Source organism: Diorhabda carinulata, chromosome 4 (assembly GCF_026250575.1).
Source record: "Diorhabda carinulata isolate Delta chromosome 4, icDioCari1.1, whole genome shotgun sequence".
Taxonomy (NCBI): Eukaryota; Metazoa; Arthropoda; class Insecta; order Coleoptera; family Chrysomelidae; genus Diorhabda; species Diorhabda carinulata.
Window position 1 is genome coordinate 917,509 of NC_079463.1, and position 21,273 is coordinate 938,781.

Here is a 21,273-nt window from a genome sequence, read left to right on the forward strand (position 1 = left end):
TCGAGGTTAGGAGCCACTATTAGAATGAGTTTTATGATTTTTTAATAATTTAAAGTCCGTTCGTACGCTAACGTGGTGGCTTAATGGTTTATTTCGAAGTTAAAGTCCATTCGTACACTATTTTGAATCATCTGTTGTTAATTTTGAAGTTGAAATTCGCTATCAAGATGATTTTATGGTAATTTTTCGAGTCTAAAGTCCATTCATCCACACAATTTTTGATTCGCAGTTATATTTCGAAGTTATAGTCCGTTCATACTCTATTAAATTCTTTACAGGAATCAATACTCTGATAAATATAATGTCCCGTTTCGGTAAACAACAAGAAACCGAATCGAATATAACCCACAATGAGAGATTGGAATTTCTCGGTGACGCCGTTGTCGAATTTCTATCGTCCATTCATCTATTTTATTCGTTTCCCGATTTAGAAGAAGGGGGTTTGGCAACGTACCGCGCCGCCATCGTACAAAATCAACATTTGTCGGTATTGGCGAAAATACTCAAATTGGATCAGTTCATGTTATACGCGCACGGATCCGATCTATGCCACGATTTGGAATTGAGACACGCCATGGCTAATTGTTTTGAGGCTTTGATGGGAGCTCTATTTTTAGACGGCGGCATCGAAGTAAGTTAGTTTTAATTATTATTGTAGCATGAAAGAAGAAAAAAAAACAGATAAATAGGTAGGAAAATGGCAGACAGACAAACAAAAAAGGGATGTACCGACAGACAGAGAAAAGTTGAATCGGGCAGAAAGGTAGGCAGACAAGTCAGAAATAGAGACTGGCAGACAGACATACGAATAAAAAGACAGACAGGGTCACAGAAACACATTCTGTGAGAAATATGGGTGAAACAGGCAAAAATAAGGATAAGCAGACTGAGAAATAGGATAATAAACTGGCAGACAGTCATAATAAACTGACAGACTAATAATAAACTGGCAGACACTCATAATAAACTTTCAGACTAATAATAAACTGGCAGACACTCATAATAAACTGACAAACAGTCATAATAAACTGACAGACTAATAATTAACTGGTAGAGACTCATAATAAACTGACAGACAGTCATAATAAACTGGCAGACAGTCATAATAAACTGGCAGACAGTCATAATAAACTCATAATAAACTGGCAGACACTCATAATAAACTGACAGACAGTCATAATAAACTGATAGACTAATAATAAACTGACAGACAGTCATAATAAACTGATAGACTAATAATAAACTGGCAGTCATAATAAACTGATAGACTAATAATAAACTGGCAGACAGTCATAATAAACTCATAATAAACTGGCAGACAGTCATAATAAACTGGCAGACAGTCATAATAAACTGGCAGACACTCATAATAAACTGACAGACAGTCATAATAAACTGGCAGACACTCATAATAAACTGGCAGGCACTCATAATAAACTGACAGACAGTCATAATAAACTGGCAGACAGTCATAATAAACTCATAATAAACTGGCAGACACTCATAATAAACTGACAGACAGTCATAATAAACTGATAGACTAATAATAAACTGACAGACAGTCATAATAAACTGATAGACTAATAATAAACTGGCAGTCATAATAAACTGATAGACTAATAATAAACTGGCAGACAGTCATAATAAACTCATAATAAACTGGCAGACAGTCATAATAAACTGGCAGACAGTCATAATAAACTGACAGACAGTCATAATAAACTGGCAGACACTCATAATAAACTGACAGACAGTCATAATAAACTGGCAGACAGTCATAATAAACTCATAATAAACTGGCAGACACTCATAATAAACTGACAGACAGTCATAATAAACTGATAGACTAATAATAAACTGACAGTCATAATAAACTGATAGACTAATAATAAACTGACAGTCATAATAAACTGATAGACTAATAATAAACTGGCAGACAGTCATAATAAACTCATAATAAACTGGCAGACAGTCATAATAAACTGGCAGACACTCATAATAAACTGACAGACAGTCATAATAAACTGATAGACTAATAATAAACTGACAGACAGTCATAATAAACTGATAGACTAATAATAAACTGACAGTCATAATAAACTGATAGATTAATAATAAACTGGCAGACAGTCATAATAAACTCATAATAAACTGGCAGACACTCATAATAAACTGACAGACAGTCATAATAAACTGATAGACTAATAATAAACTGACAGTCATAATAAACTGATAGACTAATAATAAACTGACAGTCATAATAAACTGATAGACAGTCATAATAAACTCATAATAAACTGGCAGACACTCATAATAAACTCATAATAAACTGGCAGACAGTCATAATAAACTGGCAGACACTCATAATAAACTGGCAGACAGTCATAATAAACTCATAATAAACTGGCAGACAGTCATAATAAACTGATAGACTAATAATAAACTGGCAGACAGTCATAATAAACTCATAATAAACTGGCAGACAGTCATAATAAACTGGCAGACACTCATAATAAACTGACAGACAGTCATAATAAACTGATAGACTAATAATAAACTGATAGACTAATAATAAACTGACAGACAGTCATAATAAACTGATAGACTAATAATAAACTGGCAGACAGTCATAATAAACTCATAATAAACTGGCAGACAGTCATAATAAACTGGCAGACACTCATAATAAACTGGCAGACAGTCATAATAAACTCATAATAAACTGGCAGACAGTCATAATAAACTGGCAGACACTCATAATAAACTGACAGACAGTCATAATAAACTGATAGACTAATAATAAACTGACAGACAGTCATAATAAACTGATAGACTAATAATAAACTGGCAGACAGTCATAATAAACTCATAATAAACTGGCAGACACTCATAATAAACTGATAGACAAATAATAAACTGGCAGACAGTCATAATAAACTCATATTAAACTGGCAGACACTCATAATAAACTGAGAGACAGTCATAATAAACTGACAGACTAATAATAAACTGACAGGCAGTCATAATAAACTGACAGACAGTCATAAAAAACTGGCAGACACTCATAATAAACTGACAGACAGTCATAATAAACTGATAGACTAATAATAAACTGACAGACAGTCATAATAAACTGATAGACTAATAATAAACTGGCAGACATAATAAACTGATAGACTAATAATAAACTGACAGTCATAATAAACTGATAGACAGTCATAATAAACTCATAATAAACTGGCAGACACTCATAATAAACTCATAATAAACTGGCAGACAGTCATAATAAACTGGCAGACACTCATAATAAACTGGCAGACAGTCATAATAAACTCATAATAAACTGGCAGACAGTCATAATAAACTGATAGACTAATAATAAACTGGCAGACAGTCATAATAAACTCATAATAAACTGGCAGACAGTCATAATAAACTGGCAGACACTCATAATAAACTGACAGACAGTCATAATAAACTGATAGACTAATAATAAACTGATAGACTAATAATAAACTGACAGACAGTCATAATAAACTGATAGACTAATAATAAACTGGCAGACAGTCATAATAAACTCATAATAAACTGGCAGACAGTCATAATAAACTGGCAGACACTCATAATAAACTGGCAGACAGTCATAATAAACTCATAATAAACTGGCAGACAGTCATAATAAACTGGCAGACACTCATAATAAACTGACAGACAGTCATAATAAACTGATAGACTAATAATAAACTGACAGACAGTCATAATAAACTGATAGACTAATAATAAACTGGCAGACAGTCATAATAAACTCATAATAAACTGGCAGACACTCATAATAAACTGATAGACAAATAATAAACTGGCAGACAGTCATAATAAACTCATATTAAACTGGCAGACACTCATAATAAACTGAGAGACAGTCATAATAAACTGACAGACTAATAATAAACTGACAGGCAGTCATAATAAACTGACAGACAGTCATAAAAAACTGGCAGACACTCATAATAAACTGACAGACAGTCATAATAAACTGATAGACTAATAATAAACTGACAGACAGTCATAATAAACTGATAGACTAATAATAAACTGGCAGACAGTCATAATAAACTCATAATAAACTGGCAGACAGTCATAATAAACTGGCAGACAGTCATAATAAACTGGCAGACACTCATAATAAACTGACAGACAGTCATAATAAACTGGCAGACACTCATAATAAACTGACAGACAGTCATAATAAACTGGCAGACAGTCATAATAAACTCATAATAAACTGGCAGACACTCATAATAAACTGACAGACAGTCATAATAAACTGATAGACTAATAATAAACTGACAGTCATAATAAACTGATAGACTAATAATAAACTGATAGACTAATAATAAACTGGCAGACAGTCATAATAAACTCATAATAAACTGGCAGACAGTCATAATAAACTGGCAGACACTCATAATAAACTGACAGACAGTCATAATAAACTGATAGACTAATAATAAACTGGCAGACAGTCATAATAAACTCATAATAAACTGGCAGACACTCATAATAAACTGATAGACAAATAATAAACTGGCAGACAGTCATAATAAACTCATATTAAACTGGCAGACACTCATAATAAACTGAGAGACAGTCATAATAAACTGACAGACTAATAATAAACTGACAGGCAGTCATAATAAACTGACAGACAGTCATAAAAAACTGGCAGACACTCATAATAAACTGACAGACAGTCATAATAAACTGATAGACTAATAATAAACTGACAGACAGTCATAATAAACTGATAGACTAATAATAAACTGGCAAACAGTCATAATAAACTCATAATAAACTGGCAGACAGTCATAATAAACTGGCAGACAAACATAATAAACTGGCAGACACTCATAATAAACTGACAGACAGTCATAATAAACTGGCAGACACTCATAATAAACTGACAGACAGTCATAATAAACTGGCAGACAGTCATAATAAACTCATAATAAACTGGCAGACACTCATAATAAACTGACAGACAGTCATAATAAACTGATAGACTAATAATAAACTGACAGTCATAATAAACTGATAGACTAATAATAAACTGACAGTCATAATAAACTGATAGACTAATAATAAACTGGCAGACAGTCATAATAAACTCATAATAAACTGGCAGACAGTCATAATAAACTGGCAGACACTCATAATAAACTGACAGACAGTCATAATAAACTGGCAGACAGTCATAATAAACTCATAATAAACTGGCAGACAGTCATAATAAACTGGCAGACACTCATAATAAACTGACAGACAGTCATAATAAACTGATAGACTAATAATAAACTGACAGACAGTCATAATAAACTGATAGACTAATAATAAACTGGCAGACAGTCATAATAAACTCATAATAAACTGGCAGACACTCATAATAAACTGATAGACAGTCATAATAAACTGATAGACTAATAATAAACTGACAGACAGTCATAATAAACTGATAGACTAATAATAAACTGACAGACAGTCATAATAAACTGATAGACTAATAATAAACTGGCAGTCATAATAAACTGATAGACTAATAATAAACTGGCAGACAGTCATAATAAACTCATAATAAACTGGCAGACAGTCATAATAAACTGGCAGACAGTCATAATAAACTGACAGACAGTCATAATAAACTGGCAGACACTCATAATAAACTGACAGACAGTCATAATAAACTGGCAGACAGTCATAATAAACTCATAATAAACTGGCAGACACTCATAATAAACTGACAGACAGTCATAATAAACTGATAGACTAATAATAAACTGACAGTCATAATAAACTGATAGACTAATAATAAACTGACAGTCATAATAAACTGATAGACTAATAATAAACTGGCAGACAGTCATAATAAACTCATAATAAACTCATAATAAACTGGCAGACAGTCATAATAAACTGGCAGACACTCATAATAAACTGACAGACAGTCATAATAAACTGATAGACTAATAATAAACTGACAGACAGTCATAATAAACTGATAGACTAATAATAAACTGACAGTCATAATAAACTGATAGATTAATAATAAACTGGCAGACAGTCATAATAAACTCATAATAAACTGGCAGACACTCATAATAAACTGACAGACAGTCATAATAAACTGATAGACTAATAATAAACTGACAGTCATAATAAACTGATAGACTAATAATAAACTGACAGTCATAATAAACTGATAGACAGTCATAATAAACTCATAATAAACTGGCAGACACTCATAATAAACTCATAATAAACTGGCAGACAGTCATAATAAACTGGCAGACACTCATAATAAACTGGCAGACAGTCATAATAAACTCATAATAAACTGGCAGACAGTCATAATAAACTGATAGACTAATAATAAACTGGCAGACAGTCATAATAAACTCATAATAAACTGGCAGACAGTCATAATAAACTGGCAGACACTCATAATAAACTGACAGACAGTCATAATAAACTGATAGACTAATAATAAACTGACAGACAGTCATAATAAACTGATAGACTAATAATAAACTGGCAGACAGTCATAATAAACTCATAATAAACTGGCAGACAGTCATAATAAACTGGCAGACACTCATAATAAACTGGCAGACAGTCATAATAAACTCATAATAAACTGGCAGACAGTCATAATAAACTGGCAGACACTCATAATAAACTGACAGACAGTCATAATAAACTGATAGACTAATAATAAACTGACAGACAGTCATAATAAACTGATAGACTAATAATAAACTGGCAGACAGTCATAATAAACTCATAATAAACTGGCAGACACTCATAATAAACTGATAGACAAATAATAAACTGGCAGACAGTCATAATAAACTCATATTAAACTGGCAGACACTCATAATAAACTGAGAGACAGTCATAATAAACTGACAGACTAATAATAAACTGACAGGCAGTCATAATAAACTGACAGACAGTCATAAAAAACTGGCAGACACTCATAATAAACTGACAGACAGTCATAATAAACTGATAGACTAATAATAAACTGACAGACAGTCATAATAAACTGATAGACTAATAATAAACTGGCAGACAGTCATAATAAACTCATAATAAACTGGCAGACAGTCATAATAAACTGGCAGACAGTCATAATAAACTGGCAGACACTCATAATAAACTGGCAGACACTCATAATAAACTGACAGACAGTCATAATAAACTGATAGACTAATAATAAACTGACAGTCATAATAAACTGATAGACTAATAATAAACTGATAGACTAATAATAAACTGGCAGACAGTCATAATAAACTCATAATAAACTGGCAGACAGTCATAATAAACTGGCAGACACTCATAATAAACTGACAGACAGTCATAATAAACTGATAGACTAATAATAAACTGGCAGACAGTCATAATAAACTCATAATAAACTGGCAGACACTCATAATAAACTGATAGACAAATAATAAACTGGCAGACAGTCATAATAAACTCATATTAAACTGGCAGACACTCATAATAAACTGAGAGACAGTCATAATAAACTGACAGACTAATAATAAACTGACAGACAGTCATAAAAAACTGGCAGACACTCATAATAAACTGACAGACAGTCATAATAAACTGATAGACTAATAATAAACTGACAGACAGTCATAATAAACTGATAGACTAATAATAAACTGGCAGACAGTCATAATAAACTCATAATAAACTGGCAGACAGTCATAATAAACTGGCAGACAGTCATAATAAACTGGCAGACACTCATAATAAACTGACAGACAGTCATAATAAACTGGCAGACACTCATAATAAACTGACAGACAGTCATAATAAACTGGCAGACAGTCATAATAAACTCATAATAAACTGGCAGACACTCATAATAAACTGACAGACAGTCATAATAAACTGATAGACTAATAATAAACTGACAGTCATAATAAACTGATAGACTAATAATAAACTGACAGTCATAATAAACTGATAGACAGTCATAATAAACTCATAATAAACTGGCAGACACTCATAATAAACTCATAATAAACTGGCAGACAGTCATAATAAACTGGCAGACACTCATAATAAACTGACAGACAGTCATAATAAACTGGCAGACAGTCATAATAAACTCATAATAAACTGGCAGACAGTCATAATAAACTGGCAGACACTCATAATAAACTGACAGACAGTCATAATAAACTGATAGACTAATAATAAACTGACAGACAGTCATAATAAACTGATAGACTAATAATAAACTGGCAGACAGTCATAATAAACTCATAATAAACTGGCAGACACTCATAATAAACTGATAGACAAATAATAAACTGGCAGACAGTCATAATAAACTCATATTAAACTGGCAGACACTCATAATAAACTGAGAGACAGTCATAATAAACTGACAGACTAATAATAAACTGACAGGCAGTCATAATAAACTGACAGACAGTCATAAAAAACTGGCAGACACTCATAATAAACTGACAGACAGTCATAATAAACTGATAGACTAATAATAAACTGACAGACAGTCATAATAAACTGATAGACTAATAATAAACTGGCAGACAGTCATAATAAACTCATAATAAACTGGCAGACAGTCATAATAAACTGGCAGACAGTCATAATAAACTGGCAGACACTCATAATAAACTGACAGACAGTCATAATAAACTGGCAGACACTCATAATAAACTGACAGACAGTCATAATAAACTGACAGACTAATAATAAACTGACAGGCAGTCATAAAAAACTGGCAGACACTCATAATAAACTGACAGACTAATAATAAACTGGCAGACAGTCATAAAAAACTGGCAGACAGTCATAATAAACTCATAATAAACTGGCAGACAGTCATAATAAACTGACAGACAGAGATCTTTAATCATTTTTGACTTGTGGGACAGAGAAATAGATAAATAATTAGTGGTGAAGACAAAAAGGAAAGCAAAGATATAGATAGATGTTTTTTTTTTGCAATTTCAGGTTGCGGATAAAGTATTTTCGGACACGTTTTTCCACAGCGATCCCGATCTTCACGAAGTATGGAAAAATCTTCCTCCGCATCCATTGCAAGAACAAGAACCTCTCGGCGATAGACAGTGGATAGAAAAATTCGACATACTTCAGAATTTGGTGAAATTCGAGGAATCTATAAACGTCGAATTCAAACATATCCGATTATTGGCCAGGGCGTTTACCGACAGAAGTGTCGGTTATACGAATTTAACGATGGGTTCCAATCAACGGTTGGAGTTTTTGGGTGATACGGTGCTGCAACTCATAGCTTCCAATTATCTTTACAAATTTTTCCCGGAACATCACGAAGGGCATTTATCGGTGAGTTAACCTTTATTCTTCTTCTTTTTCCTCTTATATGTCGCTACGTTTTTCAACTTTCAGTTATTGAGAAGTTCTTTGGTGAATAACAGGACTCAAGCCGTGGTATGTGACGATCTCGATATGGCGAAATACGCCATTTACAATAATCCGAAAGCCGAACTGAAAACTAAGGATCGGGCCGATTTACTCGAAGCTTTTATTGGGGCTCTATACGTCGACCAGGTGAAACGCCCAATTTCCAAAAAAAAAAATCAATTCCGGTATAACCTAACCTAAAACATTTTTGTTTTTTTAGGGTATGGAGTATTGCGAGGCATTCTGTCACGTGACATTGTTTCCGAGACTTCAAGATTTTATCATGAATCAAGATTGGAACGATCCGAAATCGAAATTGCAACAGTGTTGCCTCACTCTAAGGACAATGGACGGCGGCGAACCGGATATTCCAGTATACAAGTAATTTTCATCTATTTTCTTGTCTAATTGATATTTACCGGTTACTTTTCGGTTTTATTCTGTTGTGATTTAGCCAAATTCTCAATAATATTAGATCTTTGTGCCGTTTCAGTGGTCCCAACCATTCAGTAGTTCAAATGTACCTCTTTTATAAGTAATATTTAGTTAAATCTGCTATATAATCAACCCCATCGAGTATTTGTGCCGTTTTAGTGGTCCCAACCATTCAGTAGTTCAAATGTACCTCTTTTATAAGTAATATTTAGTTAAATCTGCTATATAATCAACCCCATCGAGTCTTTGTGCCGTTTTAGTGGTCCCAACCATTCAGTAGTTCAAATGTACCACCTTTGTAAGTATCGAATATTGTGTTTATTCCACGAAAATCGCCACGAAATATAAATTGAATCATCAAAATCGTTATAAACAAGTTAATTGTTGTGTATAGACTACAATTTTTGAAATTCTAACCTTTTCAAACAATTTATTTCAACTTTTTTGTTACATTCCATCGAAAATTTAGTTAAATCTGCCATATAATCAACCCCATCGAGTCTTTGTGCCGTTTCAGTGGTCCCAACCATTCAGTAGTTCAAATGTACCACCCTTGTAAGTATCAAATACTGTGTTTATTCCACGAAAATCGCCACGAAATATAAATTGAATCATCAAAATCGTTATAAACAAGTCAATTGTTGTGTATAGACTACAATTTTTGAAATTCTAACCTTTTCAAACAATTTATTTCAACTTTTTTGTTACATTCCATCGAAAATTTAGTTAAATCTGCTATATAATCAACCCCATCGAGTCTTTGTGCCGTTTTAGTGGTCCCAACCATTCAGTAGTTCAAATGTACCACCCTTGTAAGTATCAAATACTGTGTTTATTCCACGAAAATCGCCACGAAATATAAATTGAATCATCAAAATCGTTATAAACAAGTTAATTGTTGTGTATAGACTACAATTTTTGAAATTCTAACCTTTTCAAACAATTTATTTCAACTTTTTTGTTACATTCCATCGAAAATTTAGTTAAATCTGCCATATAATCAACCCCATCGAGTCTTTGTGCCGTTTCAGTGGTCCCAACCATTCAGTAGTTCAAATGTACCTCTTTTATAAGTAATATTTAGTTAAATCTGCTATATAATCAACCCCATCGAGTATTTGTGCCGTTTTAGTGGTCCCAACCATTCAGTAGTTCAAATGTACCACCTTTGTAAGTATCAAATACTGTGTTTATTCCACGAAAATCGCCACGAAATATAAATTGAATCATCAAAATCGTTATAAACAAGTTAATTGTTGTGTATAGACTACAATTTTTGAAATTCTAACCTTTTCAAACAATTTATTTCAACTTTTTTGTTACATTCCATCGAAAATTTAGTTAAATCTGCCATATAATCAACCCCATCGAGTCTTTGTGCCGTTTCAGTGGTCCCAACCATTCAGTAGTTCAAATGTACCTCTTTTATAAGTAATATTTAGTTAAATCTGCTATATAATCAACCCCATCGAGTATTTGTGCCGTTTTAGTGGTCCCAACCATTCAGTAGTTCAAATGTACCACCTTTGTAAGTATCAAATACTGTGTTTATTCCACGAAAATCGCCACGAAATATAAATTGAATCATCAAAATCGTTATAAACAAGTTAATTGTTGTGTATAGACTACAATTTTTGAAATTCTAACCTTTTCAAACAATTTATTTCAACTTTTTTGTTACATTCCATCGAAAATTTAGTTAAATCTGCCATATAATCAACCCCATCGAGTCTTTGTGCCGTTTCAGTGGTCCCAACCATTCAGTAGTTCAAATGTACCTCTTTTATAAGTAATATTTAGTTAAATCTGCTATATAATCAACCCCATCGAGTCTTTGTGCCGTTTCAGTGGTCCCAACCATTCAGTAGTTCAAATGTACCACCTTTGTAAGTATCAAATACTGTGTTTATTCCACGAAAAACAAATTGAATCATAAGAATCATTATTGACAAGTGAATTATTGTTTACAAACTACAGTTTTTGGAATTCATTCCATTTTGTACCATTTATTTCGACTTTTTGATTTTGTTTTAGCCACTTATTTAGTTAACACTGCAATATAATCAACCCCATTGAATATTTGTGTCGTTTTAGTGGTCCCAACAATTCAGTAGTTCAAATGTACCATCTTCATAAGTGTCAAATATTGTGTTTAATCCACAAAAATTGCAACTAAATACAAATTGAACCATCAGAATCTTCATCAACGAGCCTATTGTTATTTATAAACTACAATTTTTGGAATTATGCCCATTTTGTACTATTTATTTCAACTTTCGATTTCATTTTCCCATTATTTCCATAAATTTGCTGCATCGCCATCCAAAATAAATCTCGTATCGATATTTGATAGTTAGCCTTCAAGTTTCCACTGAAAATTAAGGATCAAAGGATGTCATTCAAAATGAATTAACATTTTTTTCAGGGTGATAGAATGTAAGGGCCCCACTAATACCAGAGTCTACACCGTAGCGGTTTATTTTAGAGGAAGAAGACTCGCCAGTGCCATGGGACATAGTATACAACAAGCAGAAATGAACGCTGCCAAAAAAGCTCTCGAAATATCACAAGGTCCAAATAAAATCTTTTTTTTTGTATTACAAAACAAATTTTAAAGGTTTTTTATTGTTACAATGTTGTCAAGTTTCAAATAAGATTCAAACAACTAGTATCCTTTCGAAATAAACATTTTTTTTCGGTTTTTCAGATTTATTTCCTCAGTTGGACCACCAAAAAAGAGTTATAGCTAAAAGTATGAAGAAACAAAAGAAGGGGCGTAATTTTTCGAAACCTAGAACCGCATATCCAGCACCTAAATCGCCCGAACGATATTCCAGAACGAGATTCAGAAAATCCCGGTCGAAATCTAGTTCTAGCGATAGATCTTTCACTTCGGTATTAAGTAGAAAATCAAAATGAGCTGAAATTTTTTTAATAAGCATAGAAATAGGTTTAAAAAAATTTTTCTTTATTCAATCTTAACAAAATAATCGAATGTACAATAAAACTTAATCATACTCTTATTAATATAACAAGAAAAATGCGTCGTTCAACATGTATTGTAATGTAGGTACCGAAAAAACTCAAAAAAAATCAAATTAAGTAAAAATTAATTTTGTTTTAATGCCTCCTAACACCCCATAATTTGTTATCCTCAATCACATTAAATTATTCCTGTTGAATCCACATTTTTTTTTTTAATTATGCAAAAATAACAAGTGACTTAAGTCATATGCTATAAAGAGATCCGCTAATATAAAATCAATCAACTTAATGATTTTTTTTCATATTTTGAAGTTGCATTTCCAACCAATTTAAATCTAGTCTCTACTGTTCAGTAGTTCAAATGCACCACTAAGTACTAAGCACTGTTTATTCCATAAAATCGAATTATACACTATCTAATTTATCCCAATCATTTAAATATGAGAAAATTTTCGATTTTTGTTTTGTTTTATAGTTTTTATTTCAAATTTTGGTTCTATTTTTCCATTTTCAAGTTAAACCCGCTGCAATTTCAAAATTGTAACGAAATACGAATTAAACTGTGCCTACTTCATTTTCGAACATCTAAATATGTATTAACAATTCGTTAATTTCATTTTGAGTGAAAAATTTAAAACTTTGATTCATTATTTCAACTTTTCGGTTTTGTTTTCCCATTTTCAAGTTAAATCTGCTAAATTTTAAGTCAAATTAAATCGAATGCAGTTTTAAATAGTTTCTACCATGCAGTAGTTCAAATGTACTATAAAATCTATTTATTTTACTAAAAATTATCGACAAAAATGCAAGTTCCATCATGCATTCTTTTATTTTGAATCATTTAATTATGTAATAATTGCATTAAGAACTAAAATGTTTAGAATACGATTCGTTTCAGACTTTCTATTTCAAATATTTGGTTTTATTTTCCGATTATCAATTTGAATCTGCTACATTTTCAACTAAATTAAATCCTAGTGCAGTTTCAAATGATTATTACCATTCAGTAGTTCAAATGTATCACCTATATAAAGGAATACAAATTATGCAGTGCCTATATTATTTTTAATCAACAATTTTTGGAATTTCATCCATTACGAATCCTTAACTTTGATTTTTGCTTTTATTTTTCCATTATTTAATTAAATTTGTTATATTTTCAATAAAATTTGAATTCAGCGAGGTTTTAATAGTTCCTAGCATTGAGTAGTTCAAATGTGTCACACTAATAAATGACAAATTTCTATTTATCAAGAATTTGATTGAAGTACAGAATTTTACATATTCATTTTTTTATGCGCAACAAGACTGAAAGTGATTTTAACAATTTTTTAAAGTCTCGTGATTATTACAGGACAATTACTGTTTTTCAAGGACTTTATTATATATATTAATGAAGACAAAGACTTATTCCGAAGAAAAATTGAATTAAAACCACAAAATATTGATTTTTACTTATGATACAAGGAAAAAAATTAAACAAATACGAGTCCAGCAACAAAACTACGATTATAAAATTAATAGATATCAAAATATTGATTAATCTTTGAAATTTCAAGTAAATTTGATATTTATAAGTATGGTACATTTGAACTACTGAATAATATGGACTATTAAAACTTCATTAAACTCAAAATTCAATGAACGATACCCACAATAAATTCAATGTTGAATAGAACTAAAAGTAAATTTACAATGAAAATAGAGGAACAATTATAATTTAAAAAAAAATACTCACTGTTTTTTAAAACTTTTCAAAATAGGATAAATATTATCGAAAGCTTCGTAAATTTCCTGTCTAACTTTAGCACCGGTCAACACAACTTTACCAGACACAAATATTAACAAAACTATTCGCGGTTTCACCATCCGATAAATAAGTCCTGGAAACAATTCTGGTTCGTAGCTGCTGAAAGAACTGTGGGTGAGTACGAGTCCTTCGAGTCTGATAGGGAATTTAACGTCACAACTTCCGACCATGTTTTGAATTTTGAAATCCAAAAACTTAGCCGGAAATCCCAGCTTTTGGATTATTCTGGCGTATTTTCTGGCAGCTAACCTTGAATCTTCTTCGCTTTTGGCGCCGGTGCATACCATTTTTCCCGAAGAAAAGATTAGGGCTGTCGTACGAGGTTCTCGAATCCGCATTATCACCGCAGCGAAACGTTTAGGGTTGTATTCGGCGTTTCTGGCGTGTAGAGCTATTTTCTTCAAATCCAATTTGCAGCTCAGGTTTACCGTCGATACTATATTCCTGAAAAATGAAAGAAAATCAAAAATTAATTGGATTTATACACTTATAATTGTGCAACTTATAAATCTTGGGGATATAGCCAGGTATGGAAGGAAATTTTTACCAAATTCGCCCTCAATTGTTGAAATAGTCGAGATAATATTTCATAAGAAGATAAAACTGAAAATAATGGGAAAATAACACAAAATCGAAGTAGAAAATTATGAGAATGATTAAAAATTAATGTAGGTACAACATAATTCATATTTTATGATGATCCATTTGAACTACTGAATGGTTAACAGTAATCGAAAGTGTGGTACATTTGAACTACTGAATTGAACAGTATGGACTAAAACAAAAGCAAAAAATCGAAGTACGAAGTTTGAAATAGACATAGTTATTCCAATTAAAAGGAACAACAAATTAAAACTACTTACAATGTTAATTCTAAATGCATCGTTTTTGATTATACAATAAACTATTTATTTCTTTTACGTTTGACTGCAGTTTTTGCATACTAACAGTACTTTTAAGGTGTGACGGAAGATATAAAACATTGTTATCCACATTATCTAAAGATGAACTTCCTGTACATTCCGTTTCTGCAATTTTCAAATATTCCCTTATCATTTTTACTATTTCCTGTTATTGCGGTTTAAATTAATGGTAACGCTCAACTCCCAATCACAAGATTGGGGATTATTAGGATTTTATAAAGTTTACAGCTCTCTCGGTGCTTCAATTAAAAACCCAAAAAAATCACATATTATATATTTTTAAAAACTTCCCAAGCTCAAAAACACTAAAAATTCTTTAGCTTTGATTATTTCTCTTTTACTTTCTGTCTATTTTCTTCCATATTCTCTCTTTTCTCATATTCCGTTGTCCTCATTAATAAAATTTAAATAACTTACTGTAATTGTGGAATGATTCCTGGATCTGCAGAATGTGGTGTCATGGGTGTCATTGGAGAAGGAGTCGATGGTCCCATTGTTGGAGTTACTCCGGCTCCGGTAGTTACTGATCCACCTAAATTTATCATTGGGCTCATCATGGTATGTTGCTAAAATAGCAAAAATAAATTAAATATCAATAAATTCAAATGTTAAATTTTAACTAACTGGTGTTTGTGGTGCTACTGAATTCATGGGTAATGCAAATCCAGGTACGTATTTAGTTTGTGGCATGGACATTGCGTGGCCCATGCCCAGTCCTAGTGTTGGTGTCAGTCCTCCCATTGGAGCCAACGGAGGCACTTGAGAGTTACTAACAGGTATTTGTTGCTGTAGTTGCTGCTGTTGTTGGAGGGCATTAGGTAAGATTAATTGGTCTTCTTCTGGTTGATGAAGAGGTGTCCCTGTTATAAGATAAAATCGATTTTTGTAAATTACCACTAATTTAGCAGTTTATAAATAACATATTCATTAAGTTCCACATTTTTTCTGTTTTATAAGGGTGGAGCATAAAAAATTATCCATAATTTACTTGAAAGTTTATAAAAAGCGATAAAAAAGTGAAATAAATGAAAAAATAAAAATTGCAAACACATTTAAATTATTTCCAGTATTGCCAGAGTAGTTTCAATGTAAAAATTTTTAGATATAAATTAGAAATCAAGTATTTTCAGAAAAATATATCCTAATTTATAAAAAAGTAAATATTTGTATCAATAATTGAAAAAGATGATAAGCGACAAAAAAATTTTTAATAGTGATAAAGTAAAACAAATTGACTGGTAGAATATACAGAATCAGAACTTAATACACCAAACAATAGAAAATAAAATAGAGTATTTTAACTAAATAAAATGTAAATCACGTAAACCCATATATAATTTAATAACTTCACCTAACCTAAAAATACGACAATTTCATAATATACTTTAAATACGTATACGTATATAATTTTTGATTTTACATTTTTTTACTATGTATTTCGAAAATAACAATGAACGTTCAGCCTTTGATAATTTTATGACTTAATAATTACAAATACAATTACCAATACTAGGGATACTGAAGCCAGGGCTTGGTAACATTTGATCCATCTTGTAGTAAAAGCAAAGTATATATATTAATAAACCAATAATTTATTAATGCACTAAAACTATTCACATTATTTACCAAAATGGAAATATAAACATATTAATATACTTCTTTTATCAAAAAATTATAAAATTTCCGTTACCAAACGTCATCTTCTTTTTTATAACATCGACTCTAATAAGTTTCCAACCAAGATTACTTTGCCGAACTAGGTTTTAAAAAATAATAAAAATTAGGAATTTACTCAAGAATTTTGAAATAACATTTGAGACCTTTTTTGTGAACGATACATATTCAATTGCGAACTGCCATAGTTGCATTTTTAATTATCGTTTTTATGACCTTGAAATAATAAAAAATCTTTGTGGATACAAAATGAAGAAAGTAATGAAAATGAACGAATTTTAGTATTTATTTAATTGAAATCTAAATCAACTTTATATACGGGGGTATATTGTTAACTAAATATGTACCATTTTCATTTCTAATACATCTACCATTGTTGATTAAAAAACGTCACTAATAAACTATATAAACATAATGATATATACTACTATATAATAATTAATTCAAATTTTATTGATATATTTTATTATAAATAAGTAAACTTCATTGATACAATTCTTTCATAGATCCTTTTCGTGTACCCTCGTATGTTTCCCTGGTTCTGGCATTTGGTTCCATTCATTGCCGTTTCCTTCCTGTCTCTTTTATGTGCTTTAGTATATTATACAATAAAACAATTTCTAAACTTTTCATTGTATCCGTTGAAGCGGGTTTAGCCGGTGTATTAGTGTATTTTGTGAATTGATAGGATGCACTGAATTAATCGGTCTATATATACAGGTATGTACTAAATTAAATAATTCATTAGTAAACAATATATTAAAATAAACACGATTGATTTTTATTAGATAAATTTTTTTTGTTGTAATTTAAATTAAAAAAGTTTATTCACTGTTTTAATTTTACTATAGCTACAGGGTCGTTCTAAAAAATCACTTATTGTAGACTATAAAAAAGTTTCGAATAAAAATTGTGAGGTTAGGTTTGAAATGTACCAAAAAATCAGTCATTGACGCATTTAAATTTTGTAATAGTATAATTTCGATATAATCAGAAATCTTTTACACAAAAACTTGTAATTATTCCTCGTGATGAATCGCCTTGTATATATTTGCTACAGATATGGTTGGATTTCGTTCTTTAAAATCATATTTAATTATTTAGTTCAACAGATACGGTCAAGTAATTTAATGTTTATTCAAAGAGAGCGTCTGTACTTTTCCCGATTAATTTAAAGTGAAAACGTTTTGCCTTTAGTATAACGATCAGTGACGTATCATATAATTCGCGACGAACGAAATCTTCTATATTCTATCACTTTTTAATTGACGTAAATCATAATAGATGGCACTAACTATATATTTATAGGTTTTGTATATATTTTTGTCTATGAGATATATTTCCAATAAAAATAATTCAACTAATTAATTTGAAATGTGAATTTGTTAATACTGTTTTCGTGAATATTCGAAGTACACGATATTTTAAATAGACAAGCTACTTCCTGTTTATTTTTCAGTTACTGTTCGATGTATATTCATTGAGACGTACTTACATCTCATAATTGACTCGTTAATAAATGCAGTGAACCTGGGGTGAAACATTAAGATATGTGTCATTCAATCACTTAATCCATTTAATTCATTTATGTCTGGTATTTGTTGGTTGAATCTTCGAAAAGATGCTAAACACGTAGTGGATATTATCAAATATAACAAGAATAAAATAATAAAAGTGTTAAAAATGGCAGTATCTTTGGTCGGTAGTAAAATTTTGTTAGCAGTATGCAATTTTCTAATGTTGGTAAGTTTTATAAATTATTTTGAACCAAAAGAATTTTAGATCTAACATATAAAACATATTAACGAAGTGGCAACGTTGTATTAGTGAAGTCAATTCTGTAGCGGTTTTTGTGATCTGACGTAATTAACGTCGTCTGGCGCGAAGAGTGGATGACGTGTTAATATAATAATTAAAATCAAAACAAAAACATTAAAAACCTGATACTAAAAAAAGTATTGTACATGTATACAAACAAAAAAGTGAATATATATATATATGAAAAAATGTATATTTTTAGATATCAGGTTTTACACTTATCGTAGGAGGTATGCTAATTTTTTTCGACTCTGAACACGTGTTAATATCGAAATTAGTATCGCCATCGGGGCCGTTTTCAACGTTCCCTCATCCTCTTTTGTACTATGTTTCAATTGGAGCTTCGTTAATTGGATCGTTAATAGCATTAGTTGCTATTTTAGGTTGCTGGGCATCTTGTTTCCACAATTATTATTTATTAAGCATGGTAAGTACATATTATTAGTATTATGTGAAATGTGTAGATTTATTTGATTTTATTTTACGTTACCTTTGAAGTATTCACATTAAAGTTAATTCCAGCCATAGAATTAAATCTTAAAACTTAAAGTGTAAGTTAAATCATTACTCGGCGTATTCTAAACGTTGACAGCAGCCGTGCGGTATCGGTCTTCAATGTTGCCAGATTCACTTTTTTATAAATCATTCAATTATATCACAATTTCTTATACTTCAATTTCCTATTTTTTTATTTGAATTTTATAAATAATTAATTAATATTCTACGGTAATTATTAGTTATTCTATTTGAAATCATTATTGTTATTTTATATGGATTGAAAAGAGTGTAATAGTTGTAAATTAAGTATATGATTTTATGTCAACAATTGAAATATGACAACTATGTAAAACCAAATCTGCTGAATCATTAAAATATTTTCGTTATTAAAATAATTAGTTTTACATTTAATTTTCAGTATTTTTGCTTTGTAATGTTAATACTCATAGGGGAATGTGCCATTTTTATAATAGCGTGGATATGGCCTAGTTGTATGGGTCTAGGTATAAATAGCGAAGAATTGATAGATGCTTTGCAAAGAAATTACGGTAGCGAAAATCAAGATCAATTCACAAACGCTATAGATTTAGTACAAGCGTCGGTAAGAAACCAAAAAAAAAAAAAAAGTCTCGTTAATCATTGACTCATCTTTTAGTTTCACTGTTGTGGTATCGAAACGTCTAATGAATACGATGCCTCTTATTGGAGGTTACAATCATTGAGACCTTCACTTTCAGTACCTTTGACGTGCTGTAAATTATCGAATGATAATGACACTAAATCGTATTTGAATCCCGAACCTGTCAGTTTAGCTTTATGTCAAGCTTTGGACACGAACAGACACGAAGGATTCAGACATACGAGGGTAAATCGATAATTAAATTTCGAAACGTCGTATACAAGGGTGTTTTATTATTTTAGGGATGTCGAATACCTTTACAACGATGGTATAGGGATCGTTACATGGCGTTTCTCGGTATCGGTCTCGTAATTGTTCTCGTTGAATTTACTGTACTTTTAAGTTCGATAGTCACTTGTACGAGAATATATCACCATAATCAAGAAGTTGGAGAAAATTCCAAAAATTCCGAACGAGACGGCGATATCACTTTTGAACGCACTAATTCTGATGCTGGAGCTTACAGCAACGAAACGTACGCTCTTACAGGAAATTATAAGCAGAATTATAGAGTATCGGAGGCTACATGATGTATTTATGAGTCATAATTAAAGTATTGAGTATTATGATAATCGTAATATAATTTTTTTTTCTATAAAAATTGTTTTTTTTAACGTTTATTTAATCAAAGTCAAAGTATCAAAAAATCATAGTCAGTTTTTAACGACTACTCAATGATGTCATTAATTATTTTATTGATAAAACTGTCTTGCTGTCGAATGTTCTTATCGTGGTATTTGTTTTTAATGAGAATAGAATTGAAATAACAGGAATATTCATGAGTTAAAAAAAAAAAAACTAACCCGAATTAATACTAAATATTTCATTATTATGAGTGTTTGCTAAAAATCGACTTTGACATTGGCAACATTAAAATAATTAGAAGAAGAAAATCATAGAACTGTTAAACACAGAAATATATCATTTCTAAATGATGCAATGAACGAATTTTTACAGTGTTG

The 21,273-nt window shown here is 30.9% G+C and overlaps 3 protein-coding genes and 1 long non-coding RNA gene across 4 annotated transcripts in view; 2 read left to right on the plus strand and 2 right to left on the minus strand.

The window, feature by feature from the left end:
- Positions 1 to 13,041, plus strand: part of LOC130892185 (ribonuclease 3) — a 32,697-nt gene extending 19,656 nt beyond the window's left edge. The window contains exons 12-17 of the mRNA XM_057797407.1: positions 279 to 631; positions 9,058 to 9,411; positions 9,475 to 9,636; positions 9,710 to 9,870; positions 12,350 to 12,495; positions 12,632 to 13,041. Of these exons, the coding sequence (XP_057653390.1) occupies positions 279 to 631; positions 9,058 to 9,411; positions 9,475 to 9,636; positions 9,710 to 9,870; positions 12,350 to 12,495; positions 12,632 to 12,843 (1,388 nt within the window). The 3' untranslated portion in view covers positions 12,844 to 13,041. The remainder of the gene's footprint in view (positions 1 to 278; positions 632 to 9,057; positions 9,412 to 9,474; positions 9,637 to 9,709; positions 9,871 to 12,349; positions 12,496 to 12,631) is intronic.
- Positions 10,645 to 11,972, minus strand: LOC130892187 (uncharacterized). Its single transcript, XR_009059007.1, has 4 exons — positions 11,804 to 11,972; positions 11,446 to 11,702; positions 11,088 to 11,344; positions 10,645 to 10,986 (listed from the first exon to the last, which is right to left on the minus strand). It is a non-coding gene; the product is annotated as an uncharacterized LOC130892187 (long non-coding RNA).
- Positions 13,042 to 13,829: 788 nt separating the features above from the next.
- Positions 13,830 to 17,395, minus strand: LOC130892186 (uncharacterized). Its single transcript, XM_057797408.1, has 4 exons — positions 17,147 to 17,395; positions 16,267 to 16,502; positions 16,060 to 16,208; positions 13,830 to 15,163 (listed from the first exon to the last, which is right to left on the minus strand). Exons 1-4 carry the CDS (start codon positions 17,190 to 17,192, stop codon positions 14,644 to 14,646), a joined length of 951 nt encoding a protein of 316 aa, XP_057653391.1. The 5' UTR covers positions 17,193 to 17,395; the 3' UTR covers positions 13,830 to 14,643.
- A 502-nt stretch (positions 17,396 to 17,897) lies between these two features.
- On the plus strand, positions 17,898 to 20,912 carry LOC130892596 (CD82 antigen). Its single transcript, XM_057798073.1, has 6 exons — positions 17,898 to 18,036; positions 18,776 to 19,059; positions 19,337 to 19,561; positions 20,051 to 20,233; positions 20,288 to 20,497; positions 20,554 to 20,912. The coding sequence occupies exons 2-6, from the start codon at positions 18,904 to 18,906 to the stop codon at positions 20,839 to 20,841; spliced, it is 1,062 nt and encodes a 353-aa protein (XP_057654056.1). The 5' UTR covers positions 17,898 to 18,036; positions 18,776 to 18,903; the 3' UTR covers positions 20,842 to 20,912.
- Positions 20,913 to 21,273: the final 361 nt, after the last annotated feature.